The sequence below is a fragment of the Bufo gargarizans genome, chromosome 2 (genome assembly GCF_014858855.1).
Source record: "Bufo gargarizans isolate SCDJY-AF-19 chromosome 2, ASM1485885v1, whole genome shotgun sequence".
Taxonomy (NCBI): Eukaryota; Metazoa; Chordata; class Amphibia; order Anura; family Bufonidae; genus Bufo; species Bufo gargarizans.
Window position 1 is genome coordinate 165,005,750 of NC_058081.1, and position 17,774 is coordinate 165,023,523.

General features: G+C 45.0%; 1 protein-coding gene across 1 annotated transcript in view; it reads right to left on the minus strand.

The window, feature by feature from the left end:
• Positions 1 to 562: 562 nt before the first annotated feature.
• Positions 563 to 17,774, minus strand: part of LOC122925729 (WD repeat-containing protein 72-like) — a 187,697-nt gene continuing 170,485 nt past the window's right edge. Inside the window, exon 8 of the mRNA XM_044277076.1 lies at positions 563 to 1,205. Within this exon, the coding sequence (XP_044133011.1) occupies positions 1,150 to 1,205 (56 nt within the window). The 3' untranslated portion in view covers positions 563 to 1,149. The remainder of the gene's footprint in view (positions 1,206 to 17,774) is intronic.

The following is a 17,774-nucleotide window of genomic DNA, read 5'->3' on the forward strand; positions in this document are numbered from 1 at the left end:
ACAATTTTTAAAAATGTTCCCATCTGACATTAAAACGAGCATGTCCATCTAAAGATGGAGCTCAGGTGTCCAGTGTATTCATGAGTCAAACTGAATCTTTGCCTGTCTAACCTGACTGACAACCTGCAGCTGTGTGAGATTTCAGCAACACCATGGAAGGAGGTGTACTGAAAGGACATTGTCCATTAAGTTAGGCCTCTTTCACACTACAGTATGTTGAATTCAGTGTTTTGCGTTCCGTTTTTCACGGATCCGCTGTTCCGTTTTTTTGCTTCCGTTGTGGTTCCGTTTCCGTTCCGTTGTTCCGTTCCGTTTTTCCGTATGGCATATACAGTATACAGTAATTACATAGAAAAAATTGGGCTGGGCATAACATTTTCAATTGATGGTTCCGCAAAAAACGGAACGGATACGGAAGACATACGGATGCATTTCCGTATGTGTTCCGTTTTTTTTGCGGACCCATTGACTTGAATGGAGCCACGGACCGTGATTTGCGGCCAAATATAGGACATGTTCTATCTTTTCAACGGAACGGAAAAACGGAAATACGGAAACGGAATGCATACGGAACACATTCCGTTTTTTTGCGGAACCATTGAAATGAATGGTTCCGTATACGGAACGCAAAAAACGGACCGCAAAACGGAAAAAAAAAACGGTAGTGTGAAAGAGGCCTTATGTGGAGGTTTAGTTGGGATTTTCAATATAACTACATCAGTCACATTTGGGCTAAGAGATTTGCTTAATAATGTGTGCAGCTTTTATTGTGAAATCTGGTAAAAGATTATTTTTAAGCGTGAAGGTTCGCAAGTGTTGCATCATAATATAAATGCTAAAATATAGCTTTATTATGGGCATCTATAAGCGATCCTAAAATTCAGTATTTCATTATGTATAACCTTTGAGGGTAAAATGTATTAACAAACAATTAAGTTATCATTATGGTTGAATTTGCTTATTCTCTGATCTATATATTATAAATGTGTCTGACAACTTAATATAATGTGTTATTGTTTAATTATTTATTCTCGTTTTACACCAGTTTAAACATAGAAGATCCATTTGTTACGACTTTACTGTATATACAGCATTAATATATTTTTTATTTGTCATTCAGGGTACTATGTTAGTATTGTAAAGGTTCTTTTAACACACTTTGCAGTAACACACTTTGGACATCCAAGGGTTCTGTTTGATTTCATCTGAAAAATAAATAAAATAAAATACATTAAAAAAGTTGAATTTTTATTTTAGAGAAATTCCACTAATTAGATCAAATCCTGTACAGTTTTAATTTTGGGCAATATTTCTGAACTGACTTACAACTAATGAAATTGGGTTGTAGGTTTCACCTGCAATACTCACTATTGGTCAATTAAGAATGTCAAAAAATGCTTGCAGATCAGATGACTTTTTATTACCACTATCTTATTATCTCAACTGTCTATAAAGTCAACTGTCCATGGAATACATATGGCCATATAAGATATATAGGATGGGGTTATCTTCATGAGGCAGCCCTTTTAGGATTTCATGCATGCCTCCATATTATCACTCCATACAACCTCTAATTTGTAAAAAGCCATAATATGGTGCTTCAAGGGATGACTTATGATACCTTTATATGCCTCCATTTTTTAAGAGGATTGCAGATTTAGCAAATGTTAACTTTGCCAGTTAACTCATTAAATACACTGCACAGTATTTTTTTTTTTCTTCTTATGCATCACAGAAAATTGTGGCACGCTCATAGTGCACAAGACTTCTCCCATAGATGTCATTCTCAGTATTATTGTGAAAAACTATGTGACTTTGTATAGGCTCCGTGCATGCTGATCTGCCATTTGCATGATGCCTGGGTACCATACACTTCAAGAGGCAAACCTCATTAGCCAGAGCCAAAAAAAAAAAAAACTTATCACATTCCAGGTTATATACAGTTTTACTACAGCAAATGTTTTAGTCCCAATCTACAAATGTTCTTAGGCCTGCAAATACAGCAATATGACATCCCTAATTTCTATAGGTTTATTCTTTAGCTTACATAGGAGAAAGAGATGGCAGGGATATTGTTTCTACCTTATTCTGTACCAGCTAGTATAAATATAAAAAAATGGACATGATAGATTTGTATTTTTTATTTTTTTTTGTACATGCACTTGCATGTTTACATACTCTTCATGTGTTTCATATATATTTTTCTACTGTATACTGTATCACTAAAATTAATTTTCCACGAAAGCTATATAAAAGTCCCCAAGTGTACATGAAAAAATATTGTATCATCAGTCCTGGAGTTTCAAGGCCAATGGATCTGGATTGTTTGCCTCAGTGCTCTAGCATAATATTTGCTGCTTTATACTCTAGAAGTATTCTACATTCTTATAAAAAAAAAAAAAAAAAAATTGGATTAAAATCAACATTTACCAATAGGTCTGACATAAAAAAAACATTGACGGCTGAAAGACAGTAGCGGTGCTGTACATTGAAAAAAAAAATCCTTTTTTTGGTAATGCTCATACCAGATATGGAGCAGATAGCGATTTAAATTCGCACTACTGTATATCCCTATGGCCCCTTTTACACGAGCAAGTTTTCCACGCGAGTGCAATGCGTGACGTGAACGCATTGCACCCGCATTGAATTTGGACCCATTCATTTCTACTGCGCTGTGCACATGAGCGGTGATTTTCACGTATCACTTGTGCGTTGCGTGAAAATCGCAGCATGCTCTATAAAAGTGAATAGGGGTGCGTGAAAATCGCAAGCAAGTGCGGATGCGGTGAGATTTTCACGCACAGTTGCTAGATGATCGGGATGGGGACCCGATCATTATTATTTTTCCCTTATAACATGGTTATAAGGGAAAATAGCATTCTTAATACAGAATGCATAGCACAATAGGGCTTGAGGGGTTAAAAAGATAAAAAATAATATAACTATAACTTAATCCACTTGATTGCGCAGCCCGGCTTCTCTTCTGTCTTCTTCTTTGCTGTGCACAGGAAAAAGACCTGTGGTGACATCACAGCACTCATCACATGGTCCGTCACATGAGCCATCACCATGGTAAAAGATAATGTAATGGACCATGTGATGAGTGCAGTGACATCATCGAAGGTCCTATTCCTCAAAGAAGAAGACAGAAGAGAAGCCGGGCTGCGCGAACAAGTGGATTAAGGTGAGTTAAATTATTATTATTTTTTTAACCCGTCCAGCGCTATTGTACTATGCATTCTGTATTAAGAATGCTATTATTTTCCCTTTATAACCATGTTATAAGGGAAAATAATAAAATCTAAACAACACCTAACCCAAACCTGAACTTCTGTGAAGAAGTTTGGGTTCGGGTCTGGGTACCAAACATGCCGATTTTTCTCACGCGCGTGCAAAACGCATTACAATGTTTTGCACCCGCGCGGAAAAACGCAAACATGGAACGCAATCACAGTGAAAACTGATTTGTTTTAGTGTCAAAATCGCACTATTTTCCCTCAACGCATCCGGTCCCAATCCGCAACACCCGTGTGAAAGGGGCCTATGTCTGTGTTCAGGGGTTGGGGTAATTTTTGAGTGAATAAAAAGACATGAGAATTATAGGTTTTCAAAGGATCCGGATGTAAGTATTTAAATAAAAAATGTTAATGAGAAAATAATAAATAAATATATTTCTAAGTAAAATAAGTAAACAATATGCAATACATTATGATAAGGTTGTCATAAAATGTTTGAGTCATTTTCTGAATTGTAGCAATATCCTTATTATAATCTATGACTGGGATAAGAGCTTGATGGAGTAAAGTTGGTCATACACATTAAATTAATGTTGACCAAACCTGTCAAATTCAGTAAAACCAGCTAATGTGTGTGGGAGCCTCCCAACTCTCACCATACACATGCATGCTCAACTGACATAAGCAAACACGTGTATGGGGAGGCAGGGAGAGATACAGTAGCTGTAGGCATGACCGAACCTTTGGTTGACAGTTCTGCAAAATGTTTGGCTGGCTTTGGTGGCTGCTTAGGCCACCATGCCATGGATGAAATACAAAAAAAGAATACAAGAGCGCCACTTGCATGCACTCTCAATAAAAGTGGATGATACTGTCCACAGAACAGATGGGAAGCAGTGAGTCGCTGTAGTGAAAAACAGTCAAAAGGCTGCCCCTTTAAAGGGGTTGTTCATCTTGGGTGGTGGGGTCTTTCTGCCAGACCCCCAACATGGCCATACCTGCTCTTTGCTGCTGTGTTCCAGTTCCTTCAGTTCCCTGCCACTGCTACCTCACTCTGGTCTCCTCAACCCAGCAGTGAGTAGGCATGCTTCTATCCCCAAGGTCGACCATGTGGGGGAGTCTGGCAGAAAGATGAACAACTCCTTTAAGGGATGGTGGGTGGAACAAGGGAACAAGGAGGATGGTGCCCTATTAGAGAAGTTGTTTTGTCCTTATTATAATTGTTACATTACTTCACAGTCCTTATTATATTATTTTAATTATTCATTTTCTTCATTGTGTAGAATCCTTAACTAGATCTTTAATAAGGGCCCTGTATGGCCATACATGTACAAGTCATGGACAGAGGCACCTATTTTTTCTATGCTGTTGACGCTTGTTTTTATAGCCATCGTCATTTTGTTACTTCACATTTAAGTGCACAATTACGTGATCAAACCTGTTTTACCTACTCTCCGATTGGAAGTGTCTTAATTTCTTATCACAGAATTTCATCCACACGGGAGCGGATAAATAATTCATGTTACTAGCTCTTTGTTGTGTGTCCCTGAACTGTGCACAGAGCTCGGAGGCTGACAGCTGTGTCAGGACAAGCACCAAAGATCTGACATGACAAGTGACTAACAAGTTTCTTTCACTCTATAGTGACTGCAAACAATGGCACAAAGTACAAAAACCAAAATCCAACCCAAAAAATGCTACACATTCTCAAAGTATGTGTGTGTCTGCAGTAAGCTTATTTCCAACCCATAACCTCTGGTCATTTTCTGTACTGCCCACCTCTTTTATTCTCCTCACTAGTCTGGCCATTTACGCCTGTCCACGGATCAATATGAACAATTCTTGGAGAAATACGATGTCTCTATGGCAACCAAGCCACAAATTCTCAGTGGAAGGCAATGAGACCAGTTCTGAATTCTCCAGAGGTTTTCAGAGTTATAAGGAACAGTGTTTTAAAATTCAGGGATGGACACACAGGGAAGACTGAGCAATTCATTGTTTACTGCCAATATAATGATACCATATTTGAAGAATCCTATTCTCAACCAGGATCTCTGTCATCAATTTTATTCAAAGCACAAGCCTGCCTCATATATCTCTTGCAAGGGAGAATGTGGTGTGTTGGACAGAATACAGTTTAAAGAAAAAATAAAAAAAAATTGATAAAAAAATTGTAATATATATATATATATACATACTAAAGATTTTGAAGAGTATTTGCCCTTACATTTATTAAAGAATTGCATATGGGAAATTGAGTGCATATTGAATGCTTATTGACTGCACTATTAATAATAATTATGTGCATGTCGGTGGTTGCCATTTAATGTGTATCATTTATAAAGTAAAATACTGTAAGTTTTGACTAGACTCCATATCGCTAGGGATTACTGAAGTGTATGGAGATTACATTTTCAGTACATGTAGGGAAACCCAAGTCATGACATCTGTAATTTAGTATATGATATTATCCATGTGCATTGCAGGTTTTCTAATAATCAGTGAAACAGAACAGAATTTACAGGGGCAAGAAAGACGTGTATACAAAATCAAAACAGTGCACTGGAAACCAATTGGAACTATTTTCTATATAATAGTTTTTATTCCTTATAGAAAATTACTGTAACAAATTAACGTCAATTACAAAGTAGACATTAAGCCCGTTACAATAACAGGCTCTAGAACAGTAGTTCATAAACATTGGTAGAAACAGTCTATATTAAATGGCAAGGGGACTGCTGGCACTGACTGGTGGTGCTGAGACTGCTGGCACTGTGACTGGTGGATGAGGCAGGTGGCACTGAGTGGTGGCTGAGACTGCTGGCACTATGACTGGTGGCACTGACTGATGGCTGAGACGGCTGGCACTGACTGGTGGCTGAGAGTGCTGGGACTGTGTGGCTCTGTGATGCACGGACAGTAATGGTGGTGCTTCGATGTGGAGAGCACACCATACCTGAGAGCGGCAACGGTGATTGGGCGGTGCGCATGTGCGGGTGGCATGTGGAGCGCCGTGTGATGATTGGTCGGATCGCCACACATGCACAGACACGCAGCCCTGAGCATGCACACAGGGCTTTTATTATAAGAGATAGCTTGTACAATTGATTCCCTCAAACACAATCTATAATAATAAAAGCCCTCTGTGCGTGCTCCTTGTACGTGCATGCTCATAATTAAACTGCGCATGTGCGGCGTGCCGACCAATCAGCACACGCCGCTCCACATGCTGCCTACACCGCCAACACTAGCGCGCTGCCCAATCACCACCGCCCCACACATAACCACGCCGCCCACACCAGAGTGCCAACCAATCATCACACGGCGAGGTCTCAGTCATCATTTTCTCTAAAATGAAATGGAGCATGATCAAGATCACATATTTAGAGAAAAATGAATGATATCCTATTTTCATGTCATCTTAGCCTCCAGAGGGAGCTGTTTTATTGATAAAGCTCTATACACAGACATCAATGAAACAGCTAACTCTGAAGACTAAGATGACATGAAAATAGGATATCATTCATTTTTCTCTGAATATATGATCTTGACCATGTTCCATTTCATTTTAGAGGAAAGGATGGCTGAGACTTCCCCATGTGGTGATTGGTTTGCAGCGCGGTTGGTGCGGGGCGGCACGCTGGTGTGGGCGACGTGCGGAGCGGCGTGCATGCACAGTTTAATTATCGTCACACACGCCGCCCTAAGCACATACAGGGCTTTTTTTAAATATAAATATATATATATATATGTATGTATGTATGTATGTGTATATATATATATATATATATATATATATATATATATATATATATATATTTGTGGGAGGAGCTAAGCAAGGAACAGAATAGGCATGCCTACGGACTGTCCCACCCTAACTGGCTGGAGTGTGCCCGGCGCCAGAGACGAGGTAAGGCCTGAATAGTGGGCCACCGAGGAGGAGAGTATGAGAAAAGGGGATGGGAGGGAGGGGCAACAACGGGCGCCCTCCTGCTTGTAGGAGGGGGATTATAAAGGGTGAGCACGCTCCTCCCACAATTACAGGCTGCAAGCAGCCTTCAACATTTGTGGGAGGAGCTAAGCAAGGAACAGAATAGGCATGCCTACGGACTGTCCCAACCTAACTGGCTGGAGTGTGCCCGGCGCCAGTGACGAGGTAAGGCCTGAATAGTGGCCAAAAGAGAACCGGTACGTAGCAGGGAGTGAAGCATTTATGGAATCATGGTGTGACCTGATAATGCCAGGAGATCTCCGCCCGTGGACTCGGAATGTACCTTGTGAAGCAGGACGACCGCCCACGACCCATCTTGCGGATGACATGCGCCGGAACCTGGTGACTTGATGCTGCGGATGCGGCCCCTATGCGGAAGGAGTGCCTGAATCGTGCTAGGGTTGAAACCCAGCCCTGCGGCCAGGGTACGGATGTTGGACATGAACAGGGTTGAAGACAGGGGCCTACCGTTGATCGGGAGCAACGGGTCGTCTAGGTCGGAAGATTGAAGGGAGGCCAGGAGCTCCTTGAGCACCTTGATAGGACATCAGCGGTGGCCGTAGGGAAAATTCCACCTCGGTGGGAGGACCGGTCTGACTGGTCTTGAGGATGGGATGGATAGGATGAAGTGATCAGAGTGCCAGGTGAGATGTCGCCTGAGCAGGGTTTGTGCGGGAGATGGCGCTGCAGGTGAACTCCCCGGGCCTGAGGAACCCATGGAGTAGGGTGCAATGTGTTATTGGAGCATCACGGACCCATGAAGCCCAAAGAACGAAAGGCTCAGACAATCTCAATTCGCGGATTGGGGATGTACCTAGCGTAGCAGGACGACCGCTACTGACCCATTGCGGATGATGTGGCCGATACCTGATGACTGGATGCTGCGGGAGCGGCCCCTACGTGGGGGGAGTGCCCGGATGCCGTGATCGGGAGCAACGGGTCGTCTAACGCGGGAGACTGGAGTGAGGCCAGGAGCTCTTGGAGCGCCTTGACGGGACACCAACAGTTGGCCGTAGGGAAGAACTACCTCGGTGGGAGGACCAGCCTGATTGGACTTGGTGGCTGGGTTGGACAGCATAAGGTGGACAGGGTTGCCCGGTTGACCGTGCCGCACGTGAACTCCCCGGGTCTAAGAATCCATAGGACCCTAGGTACATGGCTGCTTTGGTGATGATGCTTGCTGAGTGCCCAAAAAGGGAGACCGTCTAGGGCTACGGACAATCTGCGGAAGCTCGCCTGACACGGGTTGCCTACGCACCTGGACCGCCGCGCTAACCCTGGAGGTGGCTTTGAGGCCTGATGGCCTCGTCCACCTCCCCCTGAAGATGTTTTTTTTTTTTTGTTTTTTTTTTGAGACTGAGGAGCCGGGAAGTGACAGACCTGCCCTGGGCATGATCGTAAACGCACAGTAGAGGAACCCTAACAGGGACTGGAGCTCCCACTTGGACAGGACCCTGGAAGAAGTTGCGGAAGAAACGGCGGCCCGGATCTTAGCCAGCTTGCAATGGTCCTTCAGGGAACCATTGCACCTGAGCGATTCAAGGAACCATTGCACCTGAGCGATTCAAGGAACCATTGCACCTGAGCGATTCAAGGAACCATTGCACCTGAGCGATTCAAGGAACCATTGCACCTGAGCGATTCAAGGAACCATTGCACCTGAGCGATTCAAGGAACCATTGCACCTGAGCGATTCAGGGAACCATTGCACCTGAGCGATTCAGGGAACCATTGCACCTGAGCGATTCAGGGAACCATTGCACCTGAGCGATTCAGGGAACCATTGCACCTGAGCGATTCAGGGAACCATTGCACCTGAGCGATTCAGGGAACCATTGCACCTGAGCGATTCAGGGAACCATTGCACCTGAGCGATTCAGGGAACCATTGCACCTGAGCAACTAGCCCAGACCAAGGGGACGCCCTGAGGTCCCCTGATGATCAGGAATCAGGGTGCAGACTGCCCAGGTGAGACTGAGCAAACCATGACGTAGCAAAGAACAGGAGAATGCCGCTTGAGTGGGAGCAGAGTACAATACCCGATGTAACAACAACTGTCAAGATAATGGGTGACCATGTCCAAACCCCGTGATGCACCCGGATCCCATGCCATCAGGGATTCACACATGCGGAACCCGAACCGGGCAAACAGGAACCACTAGATACTGCTGGACAAACCCCGAGCGTTTCAGGCAAATATAACGGATCCAGAGTGATTCAGGCAAATGTGTACCACCAGTGGGAAAAGACCTGAGCGATTCAGGCAACTGCGAACAACCTGTGGGAAAAAAGAAAACCTGAGCGTTTCAGGCAAATATAACGGATCCAGAGTGATTCAGGCAAATGCGAACAACCTGTGGGAAAAAGACCTGAGCGTTTCAGGCAAATATAACGGATCCAGAGTGACTCAGGCAAATGCGAACAACCTGCGGGAAAAGACCTGAGCGATTCAGGCAAATGCAAACAACCTGTGGAAAAGAGCTGAGTGATTCAGGCACATGCGAACAACCTGTGGGAAGAAAGACCTGAGCGATTCAGGGAATACGCAACCTGAGTGAATCAAGGAAATACACACAACCTGGAAATACCGCCAACCTGAAAGAGACAGGAAAAACAAAACCTGAGTGATTCCGGGAAATACGTAACCTGGGTGAATCAGAAAAACATACCACCTGGAAATACCGCCAACCTGAAAGACAGGAAAATACAAAACCTGAGCGATTCAGGGAAATCGTGAACCCTGAGTGATTTGGGCACCTACATGAACCTGAGCGATCCAGAAACATGAACCTGGGCGAATTTGGAAACATAACCCGAGTGATTCAGGTAAATACATGAACCTGAGTGTTTCAGGGAATGCATGAACCCGAGCGATCCAGGAAACACGTAACCCGCGCGACTCTGGGGAATTAGACCTGGGTGAATGGGTAAATACGTGAATTTTTTAGCTAATCCGGGAAATACATGAACCTGAGAATCAGAAGGAAACAGGAATGAACATGGTATAGAAAGGATCGCAACCTACCGAATCGACGGACAGCACTGCCGACTCCGGCGATACTGAAGACCTAGGAATGGCGGCTCGAGAAGAATGAAGGAAGGCTCTGAGCTGCGGAGAAGCGTCACGCCGCTACTTGGCTGGAACTTACCTGAAACCCGGCCCCGTGGAGTGACCGGGCATTGAGGAGCCCTGCGACACAATTGATGATGGATCGAAATTCCGGTGGCCTGAGGCCTTGCTTACCCGAAAATAAGCTTGCGTTAGTACGAGACCCGGAGAGAGGTGCGATCTTGGTGGCACTGGAAGAGGCGACGGAGAACCGGGATGCAGCCTGGGCGCCATGGCCAACTGCTGGGTAACCCTGGACAGCCAGAATAAGAGCCCGAAGTCACGCCGCATGCAACAACCTGCGGAAAACAGAAATCCAGGGAATCCATTACCCCTAAGTGAGTAAGGGGAGGCATGACCCCAGAGCAATCCAGGGAACCTGGCCCCTGAGTCACCTAGGGAAGACAGGACACATGCAATTTGGGAACATGACACCTGTGACTTGGAGAAAACATAACCCTGAGCGATTCAGGGAAGACATGGCACCTGCGATTCTTGGGTAAATGACACCTGCAATTTGGAGAAAACATGACCCTGAGCGATTCAGGGGAGACATGACACATGCGATTTTTTTTTTTTTTTTTTTTTTTTTTTTGGGAACATGACACCTGAGATTTGGAAAAAAAAACATGATGCTTGAGCGAATCAGGGAAGAGAACCACGCTACTGCCTTCTGCAGTGAGATGAAGACCTATGAACGGGAGCTCGTGAAGACGAATACTTAACGCAGTGACAGGGTGTAACAGCAGCCTCGTGGCTGGATCTTACCTGGACAAGGAGGAAATGTTGGCGCAACGATAGTGGCTTGCTTGCAGCTCTGGTGGCCGAGGCCCTGTTTATGAAGAAATAAGCTGTGTTCGGACCGATACCCGGCGAGGGATGCGAACAGCTAGTCCCTCATGCAGTGAACGGGTGCGTGACCCTGACCCATACGAACCTGGACCGGAACCGTGCCCGAGGGACTCAGGGAACACATGACACCCGGGTTTATACTGCACATGAAACTTGACCAACGCAGGGAACACATGCCCCCCGAACGAACAGGGAACACATGACCCCTGAACGCACAGGAGAACACAAGATGCCCGGCCAACCAAGGGGATCCATGACACCCGGGCGAACAGGGAACACATGTCCCCCGAATGAACAAGGGACCCATGACCCCCGAGTGACCCAGTGAACATGCAACACCCACACGAAGCCGGGCAGACACCGCACCTGAATGACTGAGGGAAAACATGATATCTGAGTGATTCAGGGAAGACATTAACGCCAGAGCGAATCAGGGCAGATACCACCTGAGCAAGCCAGAGAAGACATTACACCAGAGCCAACCAGAGAAGACATTGCACCTGAGCGATTCAGGGAGACATTGCACCTGAGCGATTCAGGGAGACATTGCACCTGAGCGATTCAGGGAGACATTGCACCTGAGCAATTCAGGGAGACATTGCACCTGAGCGATTCAGGGAGACATTACACCTGAGCGATTCAGGGAGACATTGCACCTGAGCGATTCAGGGAGACATTACACCTGAGCGATTCAGGGAGACATTACACCTGAGCGATTCGGGGAGACATTACACCTGAGCGATTCAGGGTTAAATTACATCTGAGCGATTCAGGGAGACATTACACCAGGGCGATTTGGGGAGACATTACACCTGAGCAATTCAGGGCGACATTACACCTGAGCGATTCAGGGAGACCTTACACCAGCGCGATTCAGGGCGACATTACCCTGAGCGATTCAGGGAGACATTATACCAGCGCGATTTGGGGAGACATTACACCTGAGCGATTCAGGGAGATATTACATTTGAGCGATTCAGGGAGACATTACACCTGAGCGATTTAGGGAGACATTACATCTGAGCGATTCAGGGAGACATTACACCTGAGCGATTCAGGGAGACATTACACCTGAGCGATTCAGGGAGACATATACCTGAGTGATTCAGGGAGAAATCACCGTCGAATCAGGGAGGCACATGCCAGAGCGAACAGGGAGACCCCCCCCCCGGGTGACCCAAGGGCAGCCGCACCGGTGAGGCCCAGGTACCAGACCCCTGACTCCAGCGAACGACTGCCCCTGAACACCCAAGGGGCGAGACCGGATACTGCACCGGCGTGGCTGAAGGTTGCCCAGCCTGGCATCGCAACCTATTTCCCCCCCCTCTATGATTTATTTATTAATTTAATTTAATTTTGCAGGGGTTGACCCGATGGCCAGCTGTCAGGAAGATCATGGAAGTGCTCCATTCTACTTCTCCTTCCCTGCAGGGGTTGACAGGAGCATGCCAAGCCAGGACAAGCATTTTGACCCTTTTTTTTTTTTTTTCACACACGGTAGTGCGGGGGTTAATGGCAGCAGGCCGGCACCCGGAAGCCGGCCGCCCCGGACCCCCGCACTGGGAACGTGGCATACTGAGCAATTTTAACCAGTGGCAGGGGGGGCTAGAAGGCACAACCTGAATGCCTCTGCCCCTACTGCCAGGGACACCCCCGCAGGGAGGATCCCGCTCGGAGTAGCTGTGAGCCGTCATCCCGCGAACCCCCCCACCCCCCCCACCCGCGATGCAAGCGCCGGAGGATAAGTAGCGGGGGGGGGGCAGAGGAACCCGGAGCGGGGGCGGGAGACGGGAGGCCCCACACTGAACACAGACCGGGGCGCAGCGGCGGCCAGGCAGAGCGGGGGTTCGACGGGCAGCTGCGCTGCTACCCAGAACATACGAGGTGCCGGTGGCGGCGCGTCCGGCCAGCCGCAGAGCGGCAATACTCACGACAGGGAACGCGGCTGGGAGCACGAAGGGGCAGCGTGGAGAACACACCGACGGGAGACGCGACCGGAAGTGACGTCAGGCGCTGGGCTGCTGCTGCTCAATCAATGAAAAAGTAAGCAACAACGGGCGCCCTCCTGCTTGTAGGAGGGGGATTATAAAGGGTGAGCACGCTCCTCCCACAATTACAGGCTGCAAGCAGCCTTCAACATATATAATTTTTTTTTTCATTTTTTTTTTCATTTTTTATCTTTTTGTATGTACTGTTCTTTGTGTTGTGGTACATGTGACGTTGAGTCCATTTATTAGAGTCCTCCTGTAGGTGCCATCCTCCACACCCAGTATGCCCTCCTTCCTCCACTGACCAGAGCAGTAACATCTGGTGTCCCGGATTAGCACTTGGCAGTAGTGGCCAGGCTGCCCAGTGTGGTGGTCACAGCAGCTCCTCCTCCTTTCAGAGGCAGGCTGTGTGATCAGGTTACAGAGCTCGCTATGGAGCTGCAGTGTGGAACAGCAGCAGAGGGGGTGAGGGACAGGTCAGAACAAGAACCCTCCAACATGCTGCCCGCCTGCCTCCTCCGGCACATGTGCTGCTGAGCCGGCCCAGTGTCAGTGCACTGCCCTCTCAGACGGGCTGTTGACATGAAGTTACGGGCTGGGGTGGGTCTTTTCTCTGACACCCCCCAATACTTAAAAAAATTGTACCCCCTCACAGTACTATTGCCCTCATTGTACATCCTTCACAGTAGTTTTGTACAAATGTGTGCCCCCTAACAGTAGGTATGCCCACATTGTGCCCCCTCACAGTAGTTATGCCCTCTCTGTGCCCCTTTTCACAGTTGTAATGCCCTCTTTGTGCCCCTTTCACAGTTACCGTAATAATCCCTATTGTGCCCCCTTCATAGTAATAATTAGTGTTGAGCGCGAATATTCGAATATCGAATTTTTTTCGCGAATATCGGAACTTCGCTAATTCGCGAATATTTCGAATATAGTGATATAAATTCGATATTTCGAATATTCGTTTTTTTTTTTTTTGTTTTTTTTTTATTGTTATATTTTTTTCTTTCCCACTTCCCTAAAGTTGTTCTTACCTGTCCTTTGGATTCCTGGCTTCCTGGCTGCTCCAGTCAGTGCCCGTTGCCGCTTCTGCCGACTTCCATGCTCATGGAGCGTCCCCATCACCATGGGAACGACTCCATATACTAGAATGTACTGTCGGATTTGAGAATTACGTTGAAATCGCAATTCGATTTTTTCAAGTTATAAAATTCGAATTTCGATTTTAACTTAGCACTGCTATATGCCATATTAGGCTAACTAATATGGCATATAGCAGTGCTAAGTTAAAATCGAAATTCGAATTTTATAACTTGAAAAAATCGAATTGCAATTTCAATAGGAGAGTAGCCTTTAAGTTAAAATCGAAATTCGATTATTTAAATCGCATATTAATCGCGATAACAAGAATAATGACGAATATTCGATTTCGACGAATATAAAACGAATATTCTATCGAATATTCGCGAATTTCGTCGAAATCGAATATGGCACCTGCCGCTCATCACTAGTAATAATCCCCATTGTGCCCCCTTTATAGTAATAATCCCCATTTGGTCCCCTTCATAGTAATAATGCCCAGTGTGCCCCCTTCCTAGTAATAATGCCCATTGTACCCTCTTTACAGTAATAATGCCCATTGTGCCCCTTTAATAGTAGTAATGCCCACAGTGCTAGTAATGCTCTCTGTGCCCCCTCCATAGTAGAAATCCCCAATGTGCCCCCTTCGCAGTAATAATGCCCACTGTTCCCCCTTCACAGTAATACTGCCATCTGTGCCCCCTTCATTGTAGTAATGACCTCTGGCTCTGTGCCCCTCCATAGTAAAAATGCCCATTGTGCCCCCTTCACATTAGTAATGTCCTCTGTGCCCCCTTCATAGTAGTAATGCCCTCTGTGCCCCCTCCATAGTAATAAAGTCCTCTGTGCCCCCTCTGTATTTAAAAAAAAAAACACAGTAACTACTCACCTTGTTTTTGAAGCTCACATACCTCTCTTCCCTGCAGGCACAGATCGCTCTGCAGCACTGAGCTTATGCAGATTTCTGGGCTGCATACTCCGCACACACGGGCCAGCAGAGCGATCAGTGTCTGCAGGCTGAATGGTGGAGCAGGGAGAAGTCTTCAAGCTTCACCATTCAGAGCCCTGCTGGCCTGAAGGAGGGGAGGAGCGCTGGGAGCTGAGCGGTGAGTGACAGGACCCAGCTCCCAGCGCTCCAGCAATGAGCGCTTCCAATTTAGAGTCAGTTTAGGTTACCTTGCAGCTTGATAATGATAAGGTAACTCGTGTAGGTATGATATATAGACGACCTAGCCAAGTCAAATAATTAGATGATTTACTAGTTGAGGTAATAGCTAAAATGAAGGTGGAAGTTATCATTATGGGAGACTTTAATCTTCCTGATGTAAATTGGAAAACCAAAATAGCTAGTTCTGCCAGGAGTACAGATATTCTAAATTCCCTACTGGGATTATCTCTACAGCAAGTAGTTGAGGAGCCAACCCGGAAGGAGGCCATTTTAGATTTAGTATTCACAAATGGGAATTTGGTATCTGATATTACTGTAGGGGAAAGCTTGGTATCTAGTGATCACCAGTCAGTGTGGTTTACTATAAGTACATTGACTGATTCACACCACACAAAAACAAAAGTTTTAGATTTTAGAAAAACTGACTTTTCTAAAATTAGATAAGTGGTATACGAGTCCCTATCAGATTGCAACAGTTTCAATGGAGTCCAGGAGAAATGGGACTACTTAAAAGTGTCACTATTGAAGGCAACTGAAAATTGCATTAGGCTTGTTAGTAAAACCAAAAAAAGGAAATGACCACTGTGGTTTCTCAGCAGAAGTGGCCAAAATAATAAAAAACACAAGATAGCAAATTATCTCAGTCGGTGAAAAAAAGGCGATAAGACTTTCTTCAGATACATAAATGAAAAAAGGAAACTAAAACAAGGAATTACCAAATTAAAAACAAAATAAGGAAGGTATATGGAAGAAGATAAAGAACTAGCAGACTGCCTCAATGAATAACTCTGTTCAGTTTTTACAAAGGAAAATGAAGGAAAAGGACCTCAGTTAGGAAAGAAGACTAATTATTCTTTTGATGCATGCGTCTTTACAGAGGAAGAGGTTCTAAGTCAGCTGTCTAAAATTAATACAAATAAACCACAGGGGCATGATGGGATACACCCAAAGCTATTAATAGAGCTCAGCGGCTAACTAGCAAAACCATTAACAGATTTATTTAACCAATCACTGGCAACAGTAGTCGTCCCAGAAGATTGGAAATTGGCAAATGTGCTCATTCACAAGAAAGGTAGTAGGGAGGAATCGGGCAACTATAGGCCAGTAAGCCTGACATCAATAGTGGGGAAATTAATAGAAACCATACTTAAGGAGAGGATTGTGGAACATCTAAAATCCCATGGATTAAAAGATGAAAAACAGCATGGGTTTACTTCAGGGAGATCATGTCAAACTAATCTTATAGATTTTTTTGATTGGGTGACTAAAATAATAGATGGCAGAGGTGCAGTAGATATCGCTTATCTGGACTTTAGTAACGCTTTTGATACTGTCCCACATAGAAGGCTTATCAATAAATTGCAGTCTTTGTGCATGGACTCCCATATTGTTGAATGGATTAGGCAGTGGCTGAGGGACAGATAATAGAGGGTTGTAGTCAATGGAGTATATTCAGACCATGGTCTTGTTACCAATGGGGTACCTCAGGGATCTGTTCTGGGACCCATATTGTTTAATATCTTTATCAGTAAAATTGAAGAAGGCCTCAATGTTAAGGTGTGTCTTTTTGCTGATGACACAAAGATTTGTAACAGGGTTGATGTTTCTGGAGGGATACACCAAATAGAAAAGAATTTAGGAAAACTAGAGGAATGGTCAAAAATCTGGCAACTAAAATTTAATGTTGATAAGTGCAAGATAATGCACCTGGGGCGTAAAAACCCAAGAGCAGAATATAAAATCAGTGATACAGTCCTAACCTCAGTATCTGAGGAAAGGGATTTAGGGGTCATTATTTCAGAAGACTTAAAGGTATGCAGACAATGTCATAGAGCAGCAGGAAATGCTAGAAGAATGCTTGGGTGTATAGGGAGAGGCATTACCAGTAGAAAGAGGGAGGTGCTCATGCCGCTCTAAAGAGCACTAGTGAGACCTCATTTGGAGTATTGTGGAGTATTGTGCGCAGTACTGGAGACCATATCTGCAGAAGGATATTGATACTTTGGAGGGAGTTCAGAGAAGAGCTACTAAACTGGTACATGGATTGCAGGATAAAACTTACCAGAAAAGATTAAAGGACCTTAACATGTATAGCTTGGCAGAAAGACGAGACAGAGGGGATATTATAGAAACTTTTAAATACATAAAGGGAATCAACAAGAAAAAAGAGGAGAGAATATTTAAAAGAAAAAAAAACTGCTACAAGAGGACAGTTTTAAATTAGAGGGGCAAAGGTTTAAAAGTAATATCAGGAAGTATTACTTTACTTAGAGAGTAGGGGATGCATGGAATAGCCTTCCTGCAGAATGTAACGGAAGGTGTACAGGAAACAAGACAACACAAAATTAAT